Source organism: Rana temporaria, chromosome 11 (genome assembly GCF_905171775.1).
Source record: "Rana temporaria chromosome 11, aRanTem1.1, whole genome shotgun sequence".
NCBI classification, from domain to species: domain Eukaryota; kingdom Metazoa; phylum Chordata; class Amphibia; order Anura; family Ranidae; genus Rana; species Rana temporaria.
Window position 1 is genome coordinate 107,600,257 of NC_053499.1, and position 17,891 is coordinate 107,618,147.

At 44.0% G+C, this 17,891-nt stretch overlaps 1 protein-coding gene across 2 annotated transcripts in view; it reads left to right on the plus strand.

Moving 5' to 3' along the window:
• Window positions 1-17,891, plus strand: part of CCS (copper chaperone for superoxide dismutase) — a 259,850-nt gene that overhangs the window by 83,377 nt on the left and 158,582 nt on the right. The window contains exon 4 of one of the 2 annotated variants that reach the window (XM_040328802.1): window positions 17,071-17,248. In XM_040328802.1, coding sequence (XP_040184736.1) covers window positions 17,071-17,248 — 178 coding nt within the window. Of the gene's footprint in view, window positions 1-17,067; window positions 17,249-17,891 lie in introns of both variants that reach the window. The other variant, XM_040328801.1, reaches the window with a different exon arrangement.

Here is a 17,891-nt window from a genome sequence, read left to right on the forward strand (position 1 = left end):
TCCCCCCCCCCTCCATGCTCCTCTGGCCCCCCCCCTCCATGCTCCTCTGGTCCCCCCCCTCCATGCTCCTCTGGTCCCCCCCCCCCCTCCATGCTCCTCTGGTCTCCCCCCCCCATGCTCCTCTGGCCCCCCCCCCCTCCATGCTCCTCTGGTCCCCCCCTCCATGCTCCTCTGGTCCCCCCCCCTCCATGCTCCTCTGGTCCCCCCCCCTCCATGCTCCTCTGGTTCTCCCCCCCCCATACTGCTCTGGTCCCCCATATGCTCATCTCCCCTGCAGGCTTCTCTGATCCCCTATATGCTCATCTCCCCCCCCCCCAATGCTGCTGCTCTGGTCCCCCTATATGCTCCCCCCCTCCATGCTGCTCTGGGCCCCCATATGCCTCACCCCCCCCCCTCCATGCTGCTCTGGTCCCCCATATGCTCATCCCCCCCCCTCCATGCTGCTCTGGTCCCCATATGCTCATCCCTCCCTGCAAGCTTCTCTGGTCCCCCATATTCACCCCCCCCATGCTGCTCTGATCCCCATATGCTCCACCCCCCATGCTGCTCTGGTCCCCCATATGCTCCTCCCCCCCCTCCATGCTGCTCTGCTACTCCATATGCTTACCCCCCCCAATGCTGCTCTGATCCCTCATACCTCCTCTCCCTGGCTTAGTTATGCAGCGTGACTGAATAATGACATGCTCCTCGGGAGTCGGCACTGGGAAGCTCATCATACGATCCAGAAGGAGGGCTCAGAACAGCAGCACACAGCTGTGACATAAGCTTCCTCTGCAATGTGCACTCGTTCTCCTGCTCTTTTCTTCCCCCCGCTCTCCATCTAGATTCTCCGCGGCAGCAGACAAGATGGAGAGCGGAAGAAAAGAGCAGGAGAACGAGTGCACACTGCAGAGGGAGCTCATGTCACAGCTGTGTGCAGCTGCGCTGAGACCTCCTTCCGGATCGTATAATGAGCTTCTCAGTGCCGACTCCCGAGGAGCATGTCATTATTCAGTCACGTTGCATAACTAAGCCAGGGAGAGGAGGTGAGCGGCACTGAAACCGGCCCACTGGGAAACTCCCGGTGGTCTAGATGGCCAGTACATGCCTGATGGCTCCCTATGGAAGCCCATTGATTTGAATAGAAGTCGCACGAGAAGACAGATCATGATGATCCGACTTGCAGCGGGGCTTGTGTGCTGAGGATCTTGAACCCCTTGCCAAAATGCAAAGAAAAAAAAATTGGCGTGGGATTCCCCCCTTTAGTCTGGTATGGATTTTAAGGGGAACCCCCATGCCGACAAAAAAGACATCGGCAGAGGAGGGAGAAGAACCAGAGGATAAAGAAATCGGAAGAGACGCCGGGGCTGCCCTAATAAATTACTTTAACCACTACATTACCAAGCCTATTTCTGAGATTGTGTTTACACGTTAAAAACATATTTTTTTTGCTAGAAAATTACTTAGGACCCCCACACATATATAGGGTTCTAACACCCTAGAGAATCAAATGGTGGTTGATGCAATACTCTCTCACACCGTATTTGTGCAGTGATTTTACAAGCGCAATTTGGGGAAAAAATACACTTTTTTTTTATTAAAAAATAAGTCAAGAGTAAAGTTAGCAATTATTTTTTTATATTGTGAAAGATAATGTTACGCTGAGTAAATTGATACCCAACATGTCACACTTCAAAATTGCGCCCGCCTGTGGAATGGCGACAATCTTTTACCCTTTAAAATTTCCATAGGCTACGTTTTAAAAAATTCTACTGGTTGCATGTTTTGAGTTACAGAGGAGGTCTAGGGCTAGATCGTGGCGATATCTCACATGTGTGGTTTAAACACCGTTTTTATATGCAGGCGCTACGCACGTATGCGTTTGCTTCTGCTTGTGAACGAGACGGGGCGCGTTTACATTTAAAATTTTGTTTTTCTTATTTATTTTACCTTTTTATTTAATTTTTTTTCACTGTTCTTTTAAAAAAAAAAATTCACTTTTATTCCTATTACAAGGAATGTAAACATCCCTTGTAATAGAAAAAAGCATGACAGGTCCTCTTAAATATGAGATCTGGGGTCAAAAAGACCTCAGATCTCATATTTACACTAAAATGCAATAAAAAAAAAAATAATAAAATGTCTCTTTAAGAGCTTTGGGCGTAAGCAACGTTTTGACGTCGCTTCCGCCCTGCAATGACCTGGAGACGGGCGGGGGCCATCTTCCCCTCGCTTGTCTCCATGTCAGGCTTGAAACGGGTCCGGATCGCCTCCGCCGTTACCTACAGCCACGGTAAGCGGTGGAGCACACCGGATCGTGGTGGGAGCCGATTAAAAGTGATCTTGCAGTGAATCTGCCGCAGAAACCACTTTTATCTGAAAGAGAACCGCCGGCTCTTGAAGAGGATACCAGGGTTATGGTAGCTAGCTGCTACCATAACAACGGTATTCCTCTTCAAAGAGAGGACATTTACAGTTGTACGGTGGGAAGGAAGTAGTTAAAAACCTGTGTAGTGTTTTCATTCTTTACACTTTTTTTTGGGTGAATGGGTAGGAGTACCCCATATTCATTGACATAGGGTGGGGGCCAGATTCCAAAAAGCTCCCTGCCCACAGACCCCGACAACTACCGGCCAGGGTTGTTGGGAAGAGGCCCTCCCCCCCCCATGTTGAGGGCATGTGGCCTGGTATGGTTCAGGGGGGGTGGGCTCGCGCCCCCTTTCCAGACCTGCTGGGCTGCATGCTTGGATAAGGGTCTGGTATGGATCTTGGGGGGGACCGCACCCGATTTATTTATTTTTGGTATGAGGGTTTGACCCCTTAAATTCCATACCAGACCGAAGGGTCTGGTATCATCTTTGGGGGGGGGACCCCACGCCAGTTTATTTATTTTTTCCATTTTGGTGAGGGGTTCCACTTCAAGATCCTCGGCACACAAGTTGCGCCGCAAGTCTGATTATCATGATCCGATTTCTGGTGCGACTTCTATTCAAATCAATGGCCCTCTTAGGGAACCATTGATTTTGAATACAGGCATGAAAAATGCTACTAAAGTATAGTTTATATATTAGTTGTATATATGTGCCATTCATCCTTGTGGACATATCTATGCATATATTCTCCACACACCATGTACATTTCTATTTCATTTTTAGTATGTCTATTACTTCTTAATTTTGGATGTGCAATATATTCAGTGTCTTGATTTTCTGGCCAACCCACATTATCAACCCCAAGCGGTTGCTGATGGTGTGTCATGCGCTGGAGCTTGTTGTTCTACGACCAGCCTGGACACATAAATAGCACCTCCTCAGCACTGCGATGTTAGGCCTGTAGAAGGAGCTGATGCTTCGAACACGTAGCTTTGCCTACTCTGTCTATCCAGCCGTCCTCTCCTTGATGTTCCTCCTCCTCCAGTGATGTTATTTCCCTGCGTTCCATACTGGTCCCGGCCAACTTCCTGATGGCCACAGGACGGATCATAGTTTCCCTGTCATCTCTTCACACGCGTGGATGCTTGTCTCTGACGCCAGGAGAGTTTTCCATACCTGCACACAGATGAGCCTTATTTTATCTTGTAAGGGCATTACTTACCTTGCCATTAAACTGTGCATTAATACTACACTCAGGTGTTGCTTCCTGTGTTCTCACTTTTTTTTTTTTTTTAAGAAATGCTGCTAAAAGCTAGCACGGCCAAACTCGCATTAACGCCAATGCAAAAAGGTACTAAATGCACGTTTGCAGGGACCGACCTGTCGGAGCGCTGCTCTCCCATATGGGGGATCGGATGAAGATGGACCGTAGCGTTCGCCTTCATCCGATCTGATCCGCCAGACGGATGGAAAATAGGGTTTCCATCCGTCACACTTTAGCGGGTCGGATGTCAGCAGGCATGTCACCGATGACATACGTGGCTCCATAGACCTGCATGGAGCTTCCGTTCAGGTCCACCTAAAAAACTGACAGGAGGACCTGAACGGTCTATCCGTGTGAAAAGGGCCTAAGAAAGGTCTTGTATATATCTGCTATCATTCCTCTTCACTATTTAGCCACTTGAATACTAGTCTGTGTATATATACCTTCGTTACCAGGGCATTTTTAAGTGCTGTGTTGGTTTGACAAAAACTTAGAAAAATCTCATAAATTGCATTTCATGAGGCACTAATATGCTTCCTAAATTGTTTAGGGTAGGTTCACCCTGTTGCGCTGCTGTAATGCACATATGTCGATGCACTTTTATCCTCTTGTGCAAAGTGACGCCAAAAAGGTGTATGCTCATTTTAAATATTTTTTTTATGATACAGCTTATCACACTAGTGTGTTGTGTGAACTGCAGAATACCAACACACAACACGTGTGTTTTCACATGTTGCAGTAACACGCATGCTCCCACAGTGCAAAGATGTGTGCAGAGCCTAAGACACGGCGTATACAGTGCAGGTGTCTGGATCATATAATGCACAGAACAACTTGCAGATTTCAATAGCTAGGATTAAGTGCCACTTTAAATATTGGTTGTCGGTGGTGTGCGCTCCCTAAATGTTGGCAATCGGTGTATAGCGACTGAGTGGTGGTCAGTCATTTTTTCTCCCCTATAACATTGGTGGATAATGTGATCCTTCAGGGTCCAATGGAAGCTGTTTACTCCTATAGGATCACAGGAGATTGCTGAAAGAGAAAGAAGGAAGATGATTGATTGCAGAAAAGGAAGGGGCAAGCTTTTAAGTGTAAACTGTACTACTGTTTCCCCTGTGATCGCAGTGATTGGGCATCAGAGCACTAATAAGGCACAGAGCAGCTGTGACACCTCAATCTCAGATATTTAATGGGCATACTCAATGCCCGTGCCTTATTTCTGGCGAGAAGTTTATAAACGGCTCTCCAAAAATAGACATCCACCTCCCTGACAATTTTTTACAATAGTCAGCAGGGAGGTGGTTAGGATAGCTAATGGGTTTTATTAGAATATAATAAGATAAGCTTGTAGTGAGCAAGAGTTCTTAGAGCAACCTCTGTTTTAGCATAAGGTGGTATTCAAAAATGGTCTTCTATTTTTTTACATTGAATTTTTTTTTTTTTAAATGAAGCAATTGTAAATAAATTACAATGATATATAACATAAACAAACATTCATGATATACTACCAACATAAAAATTATCAGCATACATCCGCCAAGGAGAAATACAGGTATCAATGGATTAGGATAAAAGGATAATAATACAAATATCAAGCATATCTATGCCAACAGGGTCCGCTACAACTAAATCCGAGCATTATACTTTGGTGTAACGAGAACAAGGATGATAATTGGTCTTCTAATTTTAAAAACAACTTGCTAAGAGAATGGATTACATAGGCAGTTGTACTTTATATACTGCATGTGGCTGTGTGACATTTGTTGTACTCCCAGGGGACCTGCATTATAGTAAATTGCAGCATGTTGTATCCCCCCCCCCCCTGTTTTTTAGGCAAAGTGGAGCCAACAGATGCATTCTTCATTAGATTACAATTTAAATTGTTGCCTGTGGGTTTTTAAGATGGCCTGAGAGGTTATAGTAAAAATATTGAGATACATATAAAGAGTATTGACAGCTGTAAAGGGGTTAAGTATGAATCAACTGGTACAAAACACTGAAAGGTAAAACCAAGACCTGAGTGTGCATAAATATAAAAAGTAGTGCTGAGCTGTTTTTTTTTTTTTTTTGCATCACATTTTGAAATGTACCACGTGTTCACCTAATGCACCTTTGCATTCCATTTCATGCTTATTTCACAGCAGATGTGATTGTTTCAGAGCAGATCTTATTTGCACTTGTACTATTTGATGTTTTTTTCCATGATTTTTTTGCATTGTGTTATATACCTCTTCACCATTTGAGGTTTATTTGGACACTATATTGTTTGACACTTGCACACTTGCACAATATTTTGCACTTAGCATTGCTTTTATGCTTGTGTGTTTTTTATACTTTTGCATATAAATTTATCAACAGCTCAGCACTACTTTTTTTCTAGTATAAAATTTGATTTAGATTTGCTTAACATTTTCCTTATAATGCATACAGTGGAGCCTACCTGTTTAATCTAAAAATATAATTTCCTGGGGCTAATCTTGTCAGCCTACAAATGGGTCGGCTCCACCCCTCTGACCCCACAGGACAACCCCCCCTGTTCAAATAAAAGGTGTGATTCCCTCATACCCCAGCGTTCCTTTTTGTCCTCGCTGCAGAATAGCGCTCCTGCTACTGAGAGAATGGGAAAAGGGGGAATAATGAAGAGCCCTACCTGGAGGACTCTTGGTCGGCAATAAATCCCCGCTGATCCGTGATTCCCAGGCAGATGTATGCGGCCGAAATGGTGCATCTGGATGTCCATGGTGAGCAGCAGCATGGCTCCCCCCCCCCTGCTTGCGTGAGGGGGTATGTAATTTTGCCAGAATTTACCTTTTATTTTGTCTGTAATGCATCTTGCTTCATTCAGTGATGTTTCTCTAGATTGTACAGATCCCCATATGGCAGGTGGGACGTCTTTGAGTTCCACAGAAGCCTACAGTGTAATGGCGGCACCTGCCTGGCTGCATGTTGGCTATTGGGGTGGGGGACTGGCAGTATACTGTGCAGCTCTTGTTCGGCTTTCCTTTAGGTTTACCAAAACCATGTAGTGTGAGATCAGACGCAAACCCACTTAAAGCGGAGTTCCACCTAAAAATGGAACTTCCGCTTAACCCACTCCTCGCCCCCTTACATGCCACATTTGGCAAGTAATTTTTTTGGGGGGGGAGTGGGGGCTTCAGGAGAAGGGGACTTCCTGTCCCACTTCCTCCTTCCGCTGAGAGGCTGTAAAGGCGATTAGCTTAATCGCCTTATTGCAGCCCCTCCCTGTAGGCGAGCACCTGTCCAATCAGACGGCGCCACGCCGCTCGAGCATGCGCAGTGCCGCTCGCGCATGCGCAGTGGATGCCCGGCCGTGAAGCCGAAAGCTGTCACTGCCGGGTGCCCACACTAGGAATGAAGATGGGGGGGCGAGGAGCGGAGCCCCGGCCGGCGCTTCGCTGGAGCCGTGGAGCAGGTAAGTGTCTGTTTATTAAAAGCCAGCAGCTACAATTTTTTTTAATAAACTAAAAAAAAGGCTGGAACTCCCCTTTAATTGAGTGCAGTCGGGCACACCCTTGCACTGCATGGTGGATCTGGGAGAGGTTGGAGTGTTGTGTAGTGTAAGACCAGCCTCACTCTACTTTTGAAGGGGAGAGAAAAAAATTAGATCTGTACTAGCTATGGAACATTGCAGAAAACTATTGTGATCATGCCTTTTTGTTTCTGTACTAAACAAGATTTTGTATTCTTGTCCTGCTTCTGGCATAGCCGAGTTTGTTTCAATAAGCATCTGGTGCTAATGTCAGGACTCTGGTCTGGGAAGCTGCTGTGTCAGCCTCCCTTGGTTAACCCCTTAGAGGATTATTGCCAAACAAGCAAATTTCTACTGCATTGAATTTGTTTTGAACTGCTTTATTAATCAGCAGGGCTATTTTTTGAAGTAGATGGGTAACTTTTGATATACAGTCATGGCCGAAATTGTTGGCACCCCAGAAATGTTTCAAGAAAATCAAGTATTTCTCACAGAAAAGTATTGCAGTAACGCATGTTTTGTTATACACATGTTTATTCCCTTTGTGTGTATTGTAACAAAACAAAAAAGGGAGGGAAAAAAGAAAATTGGACATAATGTCACACAAAAATGGTCTGGTCAAAATTCTTGGCACCCTTTCAAAATTGTGGATGAATAAGATTGTTTCAAGCATGTGATGCTCCTTTAAACTCACCTGGGGCAAGTAACAGGTGTGGGCAATATAAAAATCACACCTGAAAGCAGATAAAAATCGGAGAAGTTCACTTGGAGCCCTTTCACACTGGTGCATTTTTGCCGCTTTTTTTTTGCGGTAAAAATAGCGCTATTAAAACGCACATAAAACGCTCTCCATGCATCTCAATGAACCCTTTCACACTAAGGCATTGTGCTGGAGGAGCGTTGAGAAAAGTCCTGCAAGCAGCATCTTTGGAGCAGCTTTTGAGCGCTGAAAAAAACGCTCCAAAAATGCCCCTCTCCATTGAAATGAATTGAAAACGCGGTAAAAATGCCCTGAGCTGTAGAAACATGATCTCACAAAAAATGTAACATACAAGCAGAAAAGAGAACATCTATGAGATCTCAAAAACGATCATTTTTCAAATAGAATCAAGAAAAGAAAAAGCTGGAACATGGTGGCACAAAGGCACATACCCAAATGGGAAAAGCTAAACAAACAAATCCCTAACCCTAATCCCGCTCCCAATAGTCCCAAATCCCTATCCCTAATCCCACTTCCACTAGTCCCAAATCCCTAACCCCACTTCCACTAGTCCCAAATCCCCTAAGCCTAATCCCACTTCCACTAGTCCCAAATCCCTAACCCCAATCCCACTTCCACTAGTCCCAAATCCCTAACCCCACTTCCACTAGTCCCAAATCCCTAATCCCACTTCCACTAGTCCCAAATCCATAACCCTAATCTCACTCCCAATAGTCCAAAATCCCTAACCCTAATCTTGCTCCCAATAGTCCCAAATCTTTAACCCTAACCCTGCTCCCAATAGTCCCAAATCTCTAACCCTAACCCTGCTCCCAATAGTCCCAAATCTCTAACCCTAACCCTGCTCCCAATAGTCCCAAATCCCTAACCCTGCTCCCAATAGTCCCAAATCCCTAACCCTAATCCCACTTTCACTAGTCCCAAATCCGTAACCCTAATCTCACTCCCAATAGTCCAAAATCTCTAACCCTAATCCTGCTCCCAAATCCCTAACCCTAATCCCACTCCCAATAGTCTCAAATCCCTAACCCCGCTCCCAATAGTCCCAATTCCCTAACCCTAATCCCGCTTCCACTAGTCCCAAATCCCTAACCCTAATCTCACTCCCAATAGTCCAAAATCTCTAACCCTAACCCTGCTCCCAATAGTCCCAAATCTCTAACCCTAACCCTGTTCCCAATAGTCCCAAATCCCTAACCCCACTCCCACTCCCAATAGTCCAAAATCCCTAATCCCACTTTCACTAGTCCCAAATCCCTAACCCTATAATCTCACTCCCATTAGTCCCAAATCACTAACCCTAATCTCACTCCCACTAGTCCCAAATCCCTAACCCTAATCCTGCTCCCAATAGTCCCAAATCCCTAACCCTAATCCCACTTTCACTAGTCCCAAATCCCTAACGCCAATCTCACTCCCACTAGTCCCAAATCCCTAACCTCACTCCCACTAGTCCCAAATCCCTAACCTCACTCCCACTAGTCCCAAATCCCTAACCCTAATCTCACTCCCAATAGTCCCAAATCCCTAACCCTAACCCCGCTCCCAATAGTCCAAAATCCCTAATCCTGCTCCCAATAGTCCCAAATCCCTAACTCTAACCCTAATCTCACTCCCAATAGTCCCAAATCCCTAACCCTGCTCCCAATAGTCCCAAATCCAGAACCGTAATCACATTCAGTATTGATGTTTGAAATGTATTAATTATATAAATAAAAGAAAACAAATTTACATTTATTATGTTTATTACATGACAAAGATAATCACACAATATACAGTATGTAGTACACTCAAAATACTATATACTCCAAAAGAGACAGAAAGATTAATATATTTTAAAGTATGTTAAAATAGATCTAATAAGGAATATGTTTATACTACTGTAGGTTTATAATTTGGGACTATTGGGAGCGGGATTAGGGATTTGGGACCATTAGGAGTGGGATTAGGGTTAGGTTTAGTGAATTGGGACAATTGGGAGCAAGATTAGGGTTAGGGATTTGGGACTATTGGGAGTGGGATTAGGTTTAGGGTTAGGGATTTGGGACTATTGGGAGCGGGATTAGGGTTAGGTTTAGTGAATTGGGAGCGAGGTTAGGGATTTGGGACTATTGGGATTAGGGTTAGGGATTTGGGACTATTGGGAGCGGGATTAGGGTTAGGTTTAGTGAATTAGGACAAATGGGAGCGGGATTAGGGTTAGGTTTAGTGAATTGGGACAATTGGGAGCGAGATTAGGGTTAGGGATTTGGGACTATTGGGAGCGGGATTAGGGTTAGGGATTTCGGACTATTGGGAGCGGGGTTAGGGTTAGGGATTTGGGACTATTGGGAGCGGGATTAGGGTTAGGTTTAGTGAATTGGGACAAATGGGAGCAGGATTAGGGTTAGGTTTAGTGAATTGGGACAATTGGGAGCGAGGTTAGGGTTAGGGATTTGGGACTATTGGGAGCGGGCTTAGGGATTTGGGACTATTGGGAGCGGGATTAGGGTTAGGTTTAGTGAATTGGGACAAATTGGAGCGGGATTAGGGTTAGGTTTAGTGAATTGGGACAATTGGGAGCGGGATTAGGGTTAGGGATTTGAGACTATTAGGAGTGAGGTTAGGGTTAGGGATTTGGGACTATTGGGAGTGGGATTAGGGTTAGGTTTAGTGAATTGGGAGCAAGATTAGGGTTAGGGATTTGGGACTATTGTGAGCGAGGTTAGGGTTAGGGATTTTGGACTATTGGGAGCTGGGTTAGGGTTAGGGATTCAAGACTATTGGGAGCGGGATTAGGATATAGATACTTACGTTGCAATGCTCATCCGAGTGTAATTTCTGAACTTGTCTGGGTGCACTCTCAAGTCCTCATATAGCAACGCAAATTGTCCACTTGAGGTGTGTGCTTGGAGGATGGGATGAACCCAATAGCGACGTTTCTGCCTCTGTTGGTGGATATTCTCCCAATGGAGTAGCACAAACAACAAAAAAGCTCCATAAACTCCATCTTCTTTCTGTAACTTCTTCTCACCTCCACGAGATACCAGGAAGTAAACGGGAAGTGATGTAGAAATGGTGGGGTTGTCCTTTGACGCTCATGCTTAAATAACGCTGTCAAAACGCCCGCGAATGCGGTAAAAACGAGGTAAAATAGCAGCGTTTTAACGCTCCGCTATAGGTGTTTTTAGTGTGAAAGGGCTCTAAGGCCCCGTACACACGAGAGGATTATCCGCTTGAAACGGTCCTCCGGACCGTTCCCGCGGATAAATCCTCTGGCGGATTTTGATCTGATGGTTGTACTAACCATCAGATTGAAATCCCCGCAGAATCCATCCGCGGTGACGTGTCGCGCCGTCGCCGCGATGACGCGGCGACGTGCGCGACGCTAAAGATAAAGACTTCCACGCATGCGTCGAATCATTACAACGCATGCGAGGGAGAGGAGCGGACGGATTGATCCGGTGAGTCTGTACAGACCACCGGATCAATCCGCTGGACAGGATTCCAGCGTATAGATTTCTTAGCATGCTAAGAAATTTATATCCGCTGGAAATCCATCGGCCGGAAATATATCCGCGGAAAAATATCCGCTCGGACGTACACACCACCGGATCTATCCGCTGGACCTGATCTGCGGATAAATCCCAGCGGATAGTCTGAGGACTTGAGAACCAAAATTGTGGAAAAATATCAACAATCTCAAGGTTACAAGTCCATATCCAGAGATCTAGATTTGCCTTTGTCCACAGTGCGCAACATTATCAAGAAGTTTGCAACCCATGGCACTGTAGCTAATCTCTCTGGGCATGAACGGAAGAGAAAAATTGATGAAAGGTTGCAATGCAGAGTAGTCCAGATGGTGGATAAGCAGCCCAAACAAGTTCCAAAGAAATTCAAGCTGTCATGCAGGCTCAGGGAGCATCAGTGTCAGCGCAAACTATCCGTCAACATTTAAATTAAATTTAACACTATGGCAGGAGACCCAGGAGGACCCCACTGCTGACACAGACATAAAAAGGTTAGGGATTTGGGACTATTGGGAGCAGGATTAGGGTTAGGGATTTGGGACTATAGTGGGAGTGAGATTAGGGTTAGTGATTTGGGACTAATGGGAGTGAGATTATAGGGTTAGGGATTTGGGACTAGTGAAAGTGGGATTAGGGATTTTGGACTATTGGGAGTGGGAGTGGGGTTAGGGATTTGGGACTATTGGGAACAGGGTTAGGGTTAGAGATTTGGGACTATTGGGAGCAGGGTTAGGGTTAGAGATTTTGGACTATTGGGAGTGAGATTAGGGTTAGGGATTTGGGACTAGTGGAAGCGGGATTAGGGTTAGGGAATTGGGACTATTGGGAGCGGGGTTAGGGGTTAGGGATTTGAGACTATTGGGAGTGGGATTAGGGTTAGGGTTACCGTAAAGTGAATAACTCAACACCAAGTTCACTGTATGGACCTCTTATATATTTGTACATGTGGATCATATCCCCCCCTTATTCTCCTCAAGAGTGAATACATTCAGTTCCTCTAATCTTTCCTCATAGCTGAGCTCCTCCATGCCTTTTATCAGTTTGGTTGCCCTTCTCTGCACTTTCTCCAGTTCTCCGATATCCTTTTTGAGAACTGGGGCCCAAAACTGAACTGCATATTCCAGATGAGGTCTTACTAATGATTTGTACAGGGGCAAAATGATATCTCTCTCTCTAGAGTCCATACCTCTCTTAATACAAGAAAGGACTTTGCTCGATTGCATGCCATTATTTTCTTTATTTTATTTTTTCCCATTATTGAGCTTATGATCTACCAAAACCCCCAGATCCTTCTCCACTACAGATCCCCCCAGTTGTACTCCCCCTAGTATATATGATACATGCATATTCTTAGCCCCCAAGTGCATAACTTTACATTTATCAACATTAAACCTCATCTGCCACTTTGTCGCCCAATCAGACAGAGCATTGAGGTCGGCTTGTAAATTGGAGACATCCTGTAAGGACGTTATTCCACTGCATAGCTTGGTGTCATCTGCAAAGACAGAAATGTTACTTTTGATCTCAGACCCAATATCATTTATAAAGATATTAAAAAGTAAGGGTCCCAGCACTGAACCTTGGGGTACACCACTAATAACCTTTGACCATTCAGAGTAAGAATCATTTACCACGACTCTCTGAATTCTGTCTTTTAGCCAGTTTTCTATCCATTTACAAGCTGATATTTCCAATCCTGTAGACCTTACCTTACACATGAGCCGTGTGTGCGGAACTGTATCGAACGCTTTTACAAAATCCAAGTATACCACGTCTACTGCCATGCCTCTGTCCAGGTATAAAGGACCTTGCTCTTTTGATCATTCCTTGGCCGCCTTGGCCCTCCTTCCTTCCCTCGTACTTTCTATGCCACCTCTCAGTTCCCCTCCATGAGACTCTTTCCTTCTTCAGATCTCATAAACATATTCCATCCTGACCAAGTATCGTTATACTGTGTCCTCCTATTCTGCGCTGAATGCACAAAGTCTTCCATTGCTCCTACCTCCTGGATCCTATTGAGCCAGCCTGCAATGCAGGGTACACTTGTGTCCCTCCACCTCAGCGTGACTTCTGCCCTTGCTGCGTTTATCATATGACACACTGCTGATTTCCTATATTTCTGCCCAGGTATCTGTGAACTGTGCAGCAAAAAAAAGGCGGGGTCGTCCGGGATCAGATCTTCCAATACATTTTTGATTAATTCTTCGTACCCCCTCCCAAAAGTGCCTCATTTTGTTACAGGACCAAAAAATATGTAAAAGTGTTCCCTACTCTCTGCCACATCTCCAGCAGCTTCCATCTACCTGTTTATCAAATTGGTGTAACCTTTCTGCGGTATAATACCATTGTGTTAGGAGCTTATAGTTCGCTTCTTGCGTCTTTGAGCACACCGAAGAATTGACTGCCAAAAATATTATTTGTTTATGCTGGGTTGGGGTGAAAGTTCTCCCCAGGTCCCTCTCCCATTTCCTAATACTTGGCATCACAAAATCTTCTGGAGGTGTGTTCAAAAACCCATACATTTTCGACAATACTCTTGAGAGTGGTTCCACTCCGTTACAACATCTCTCCAATGTTGTCAATTGTCTTTGAAATTCCATTATCTGTCCCAAAGATCTTAAAAAATGGCTTACCTGAAGCGCCTGCCACAGTGTGAGTTCAAATGGGCCTCCTATTTCTGTTAGGTCCCCAATTGAGGGCCACTCACTTGACTTTATAAAGTCTAAAACCTGACAAAGGCCCTTTCTTCTGAACTTTTCAGCTATAGCCCGCTCCAACCCTGGAGTAAAATTAGGATTGCCTACTATAGGTATCAATGGTGATTTACCTGGTGTGTATTTCTTATCTCCACATATTTTTGCTGAGATTTGCAATGTTGGGCCTATTATAGGGTGTCTCTTAAGGTATCTAGGAAGTGACGAATAGCACCATGCTGCTCTAGATAACGGGATTGGACTTGCATATTGCTCTATATTTACCCACCTTTTAAACTCTCCATGTCTGCACCAGTCTACCAAACTGGTCAAATGAGATGCTCTATAATATTTTATTATGTTTGGGATTGCCATCCCTCCTACATTTTTGGGCATTCTCAACAGTTCCCTTTTAATTCTAGGTTTTTTCCCTGCCCATATAAATCTCATAAACAGGGTATTTACCGGTCTTAAAAAAGTTATCGGTATAGAGATTGTCAGGGCCTGAATCATATACAACATTTTTGGTAAGATGCACATTTTCACTATACTTCATCTCCCGAACCATGAGTGCAGTCCTTATCCCCATTTATCTAGCAGTAATTTCATTGCATTATATAGTGGAGGGAAATTCAGTGCAAAGATGTTCTTAATATTTGATGATATATATGTGCCTAAGTATTTTAGTACTGTCACCCATTTGAACCTAAAATTCTGTTTTATTGTATCCCCTATTGATCCTTCTGATTTAGTTTTATTAATTTTCATGTTAGATATTTTCCCATACTTCTCAATTTCTCGTAGAAGATTGGGAAGTGACATATGGGGGTTAGTCACTGAGAAAAGCAGATCATCCGCGTATGCTGCTATCTTATGTATCTGCTTTCCCATCTGTATTCCCTGGATATCTACATTTTGTCGAATTCTGTTTAGTAAGGGCTCTAATGTGAGGGCGAACAACAGGGGCGACAGAGGGCAACCCTGTCTTGTACCATTTTTAATTTTAAAGGGAGATGAAAGTACTCCATTAACCCTTACTGAGGCACGTGGGTTTGTATATACACTCATAATCCATCTGATCATGCAATTTCCCAATCCCACCTGTCTCAGTACTTCCTCCAGAAACCGCCAGCTTACCCGGTCAAACGCTTTTTCTGCGTCGGTGTTCAAATTTTTTTTTCTCTCCAACATAATGTACCAGGTTAAGGATTTTAATCGTATTATCTTTCGCCTTTTCCCGACACAAATCCCACCTGATCCATATCCACCAACTGAGCTATCCATGGTTGGAGCCTAGATGCTATTATTTTTGAAAAAAAAATTAAATCTGCGTTTAACAGCGAAATAGGTCTGTAACTACCGCACTCCGCCGGGTCCTTCCCCTCTTTGGGGATCACGGTAATATGTGCCAGAAGAGCTTCCGTAGGGAATGCCGCAGTACCCCCCAATGCGTTGAAAAACGTTGCCATCTGTCCATTCAATAACCCGGAGAATTCTCTGTAATAACTCACAGAGAATCCATCCGGGCCTGGAGATTTCCCTAACTTCACCTTTTTTAAGATTACCCCTACTTCTTCAGTGGATAGATTTTTTTTTTGACTGTCGGGGATACAGTCGGGGATAGGCTGAAGACGTCCTACTCGTGACGAAATGCGTAGGTGTGGCTTAGCTGGGTGACATCATCACGCTACACGGAGACACGCGACGGCGGCGTTTGAAGCAGACGGAGGAGGACTCGAGGAGACGCCACCCTCTCCTAGCATATTGTATCCCATATGCGCTTTTTACTCATCAACTGTAAGTGCACATCTGTTTTTCAATAAACCCCTGTGTATGTGGTATTCCATTACTCTTTATTACATGGGTGGCTATATTGCCAATTGATTGCTGGAGCATACATGATCCGGAGCCAGTGCCTTGGATTTTTCCAGTCCCTGAAGCAGTCTTTTTGGGAAGACTAGTTTTAAACATCCCTGGGCCTCATAAGACCGCTGCAAATCCGGTCTTTCCTTTTGGTAAGGAGATTACATTCTCACTTATCCGGTGTCCCTTTTTTTGGTGGAGGATTTCCTACTTTAGTCACATATGACTTTTCACCTATGAAGAAGCACTTATGAACTATTTTCACACATTTGGATTTTCTTTCATGTTTTACTCTACAAAGTTTCAAGTTTTTTGTTGTCACATAGTATTTCACCTCATTTGTTTGCAACTGACCAATTTTTTTGGTGGTCATTATTTACAGCGCTGTACTATCTTGTGTTTTCTAGTCAGTATAACTTTGACTATTTGATTTGGAGATTTCTTCTTCTATGTTTGTATGACTATGGGAATATTCGTAATCTTTATTTGTCATAGTCAGAATAATCTAGGTCAAATCGAGCTAGTAGAGTTTAACACTTTCTTTTTTTTCTTCACTCTTGGACGCTCCCGCGGTTTTGGAGGTTCCTGTTTTTCTGGAACCGCGTGACCAGTCCGGTTCCTTTTGGCGCACTTTATGAATTTAAAGTTTTAGTCAGTATCCGGCACAGTGTGTACCCATTGGGAGTGTCGGAACAGACTTCAGGGATAAGTGCACTTATCTGGTTTTCCTACCATTACATAATTGATACCACACGGTTAGGAAGGATAACCTATTTTATATTGAGTGGAGGTTGTTATTATATGTAAAATTCCTTTTATGTACTGTATGTATTTCATCCTCCCACAGGATTTTCCTGTGGCATTAATTTGTACTGTACTGCTGTTCAATAAACTTCTTTTAAAATCAAAAAAATAAAACATCTATTATAATACACATTAGCCCATGGCTCGTATCTTTAAGTGTCTGAGGCTCTTAAGTTACGATCTGGGATAATGTGCAAGTCTCTGAAGAAAAATTTGTGTCCACCAGTATGAACTCAATTCAACCTTATATATATATCTATCTAAATGACTCTTCTCATGTCCACAAAAACATATGTAAAATAATATAATTTTGGCCTTCTAAATGAATCCTTTTAAACCCCAATATTTCTGACAATATCATTTATTTTTTAGCAGAGACCCTAGGGGCAGCTGTGGCAATGATGTCAGGAGAAGGATCTTTACAAGGAGTGGTTCGTTTCCTCCAAGTATCTGAGGACACATGTGTTATTGATGGGACAGTGGATGGCCTGAATCCCGGCCTCCATGGACTTCATATTCATGAATATGGGGATAATTCTGCAGGCTGCGAAAGGTATTTTTTTTGGGGGGGTGATAATTAGGAACTGGGGTCCTTTTTGCCAAAAATTTATTTAAAGCCTTAAAGTGGTTGTAAAGGTTTGTTGTTTTTTTTTCTTCTTCTTCTTTAACCACTTGCTGCCTGCCCACAGTCAAATGACAGCTGGGCGGTGCAGCTCTCGTTCTGGGTGGACATCATATGATGGCTCGCCCGCGCCGTGTTGCTAGGACACAGCGTGACCCCGATCTTTAAAGAGCCAAGATCACAGCTCTTTAATCATGTGATCGGCTGTGTCCAATCATAGCTGGTCACATGTTAACACGGAGAAAAAAACAAGGGGGTTGGGACTTTAAATGAAGCACCTCGGAAAAGGGCCTCCGTCCCTAATAGCAATGTGAATGTGAGAACAGTTTTGGGACTTTAAATGAGGCACAAAGAGGAACCGGAGTGTAGAAACGATCATTTATTGATCGGCAATAACCATGACATAGTACACTCAAATGGATATTGCAGTAAAGGTTATGTTTACAGAAACTCAAATACAATAGAAAGAAAAATGAATAACATAAGTGATACAAAGATATACAATAACATTCCCGTTGTAGCTCTATGTACAAATTTGTATAAAACTTTATTTTATAAAAAGGAATAAATATCC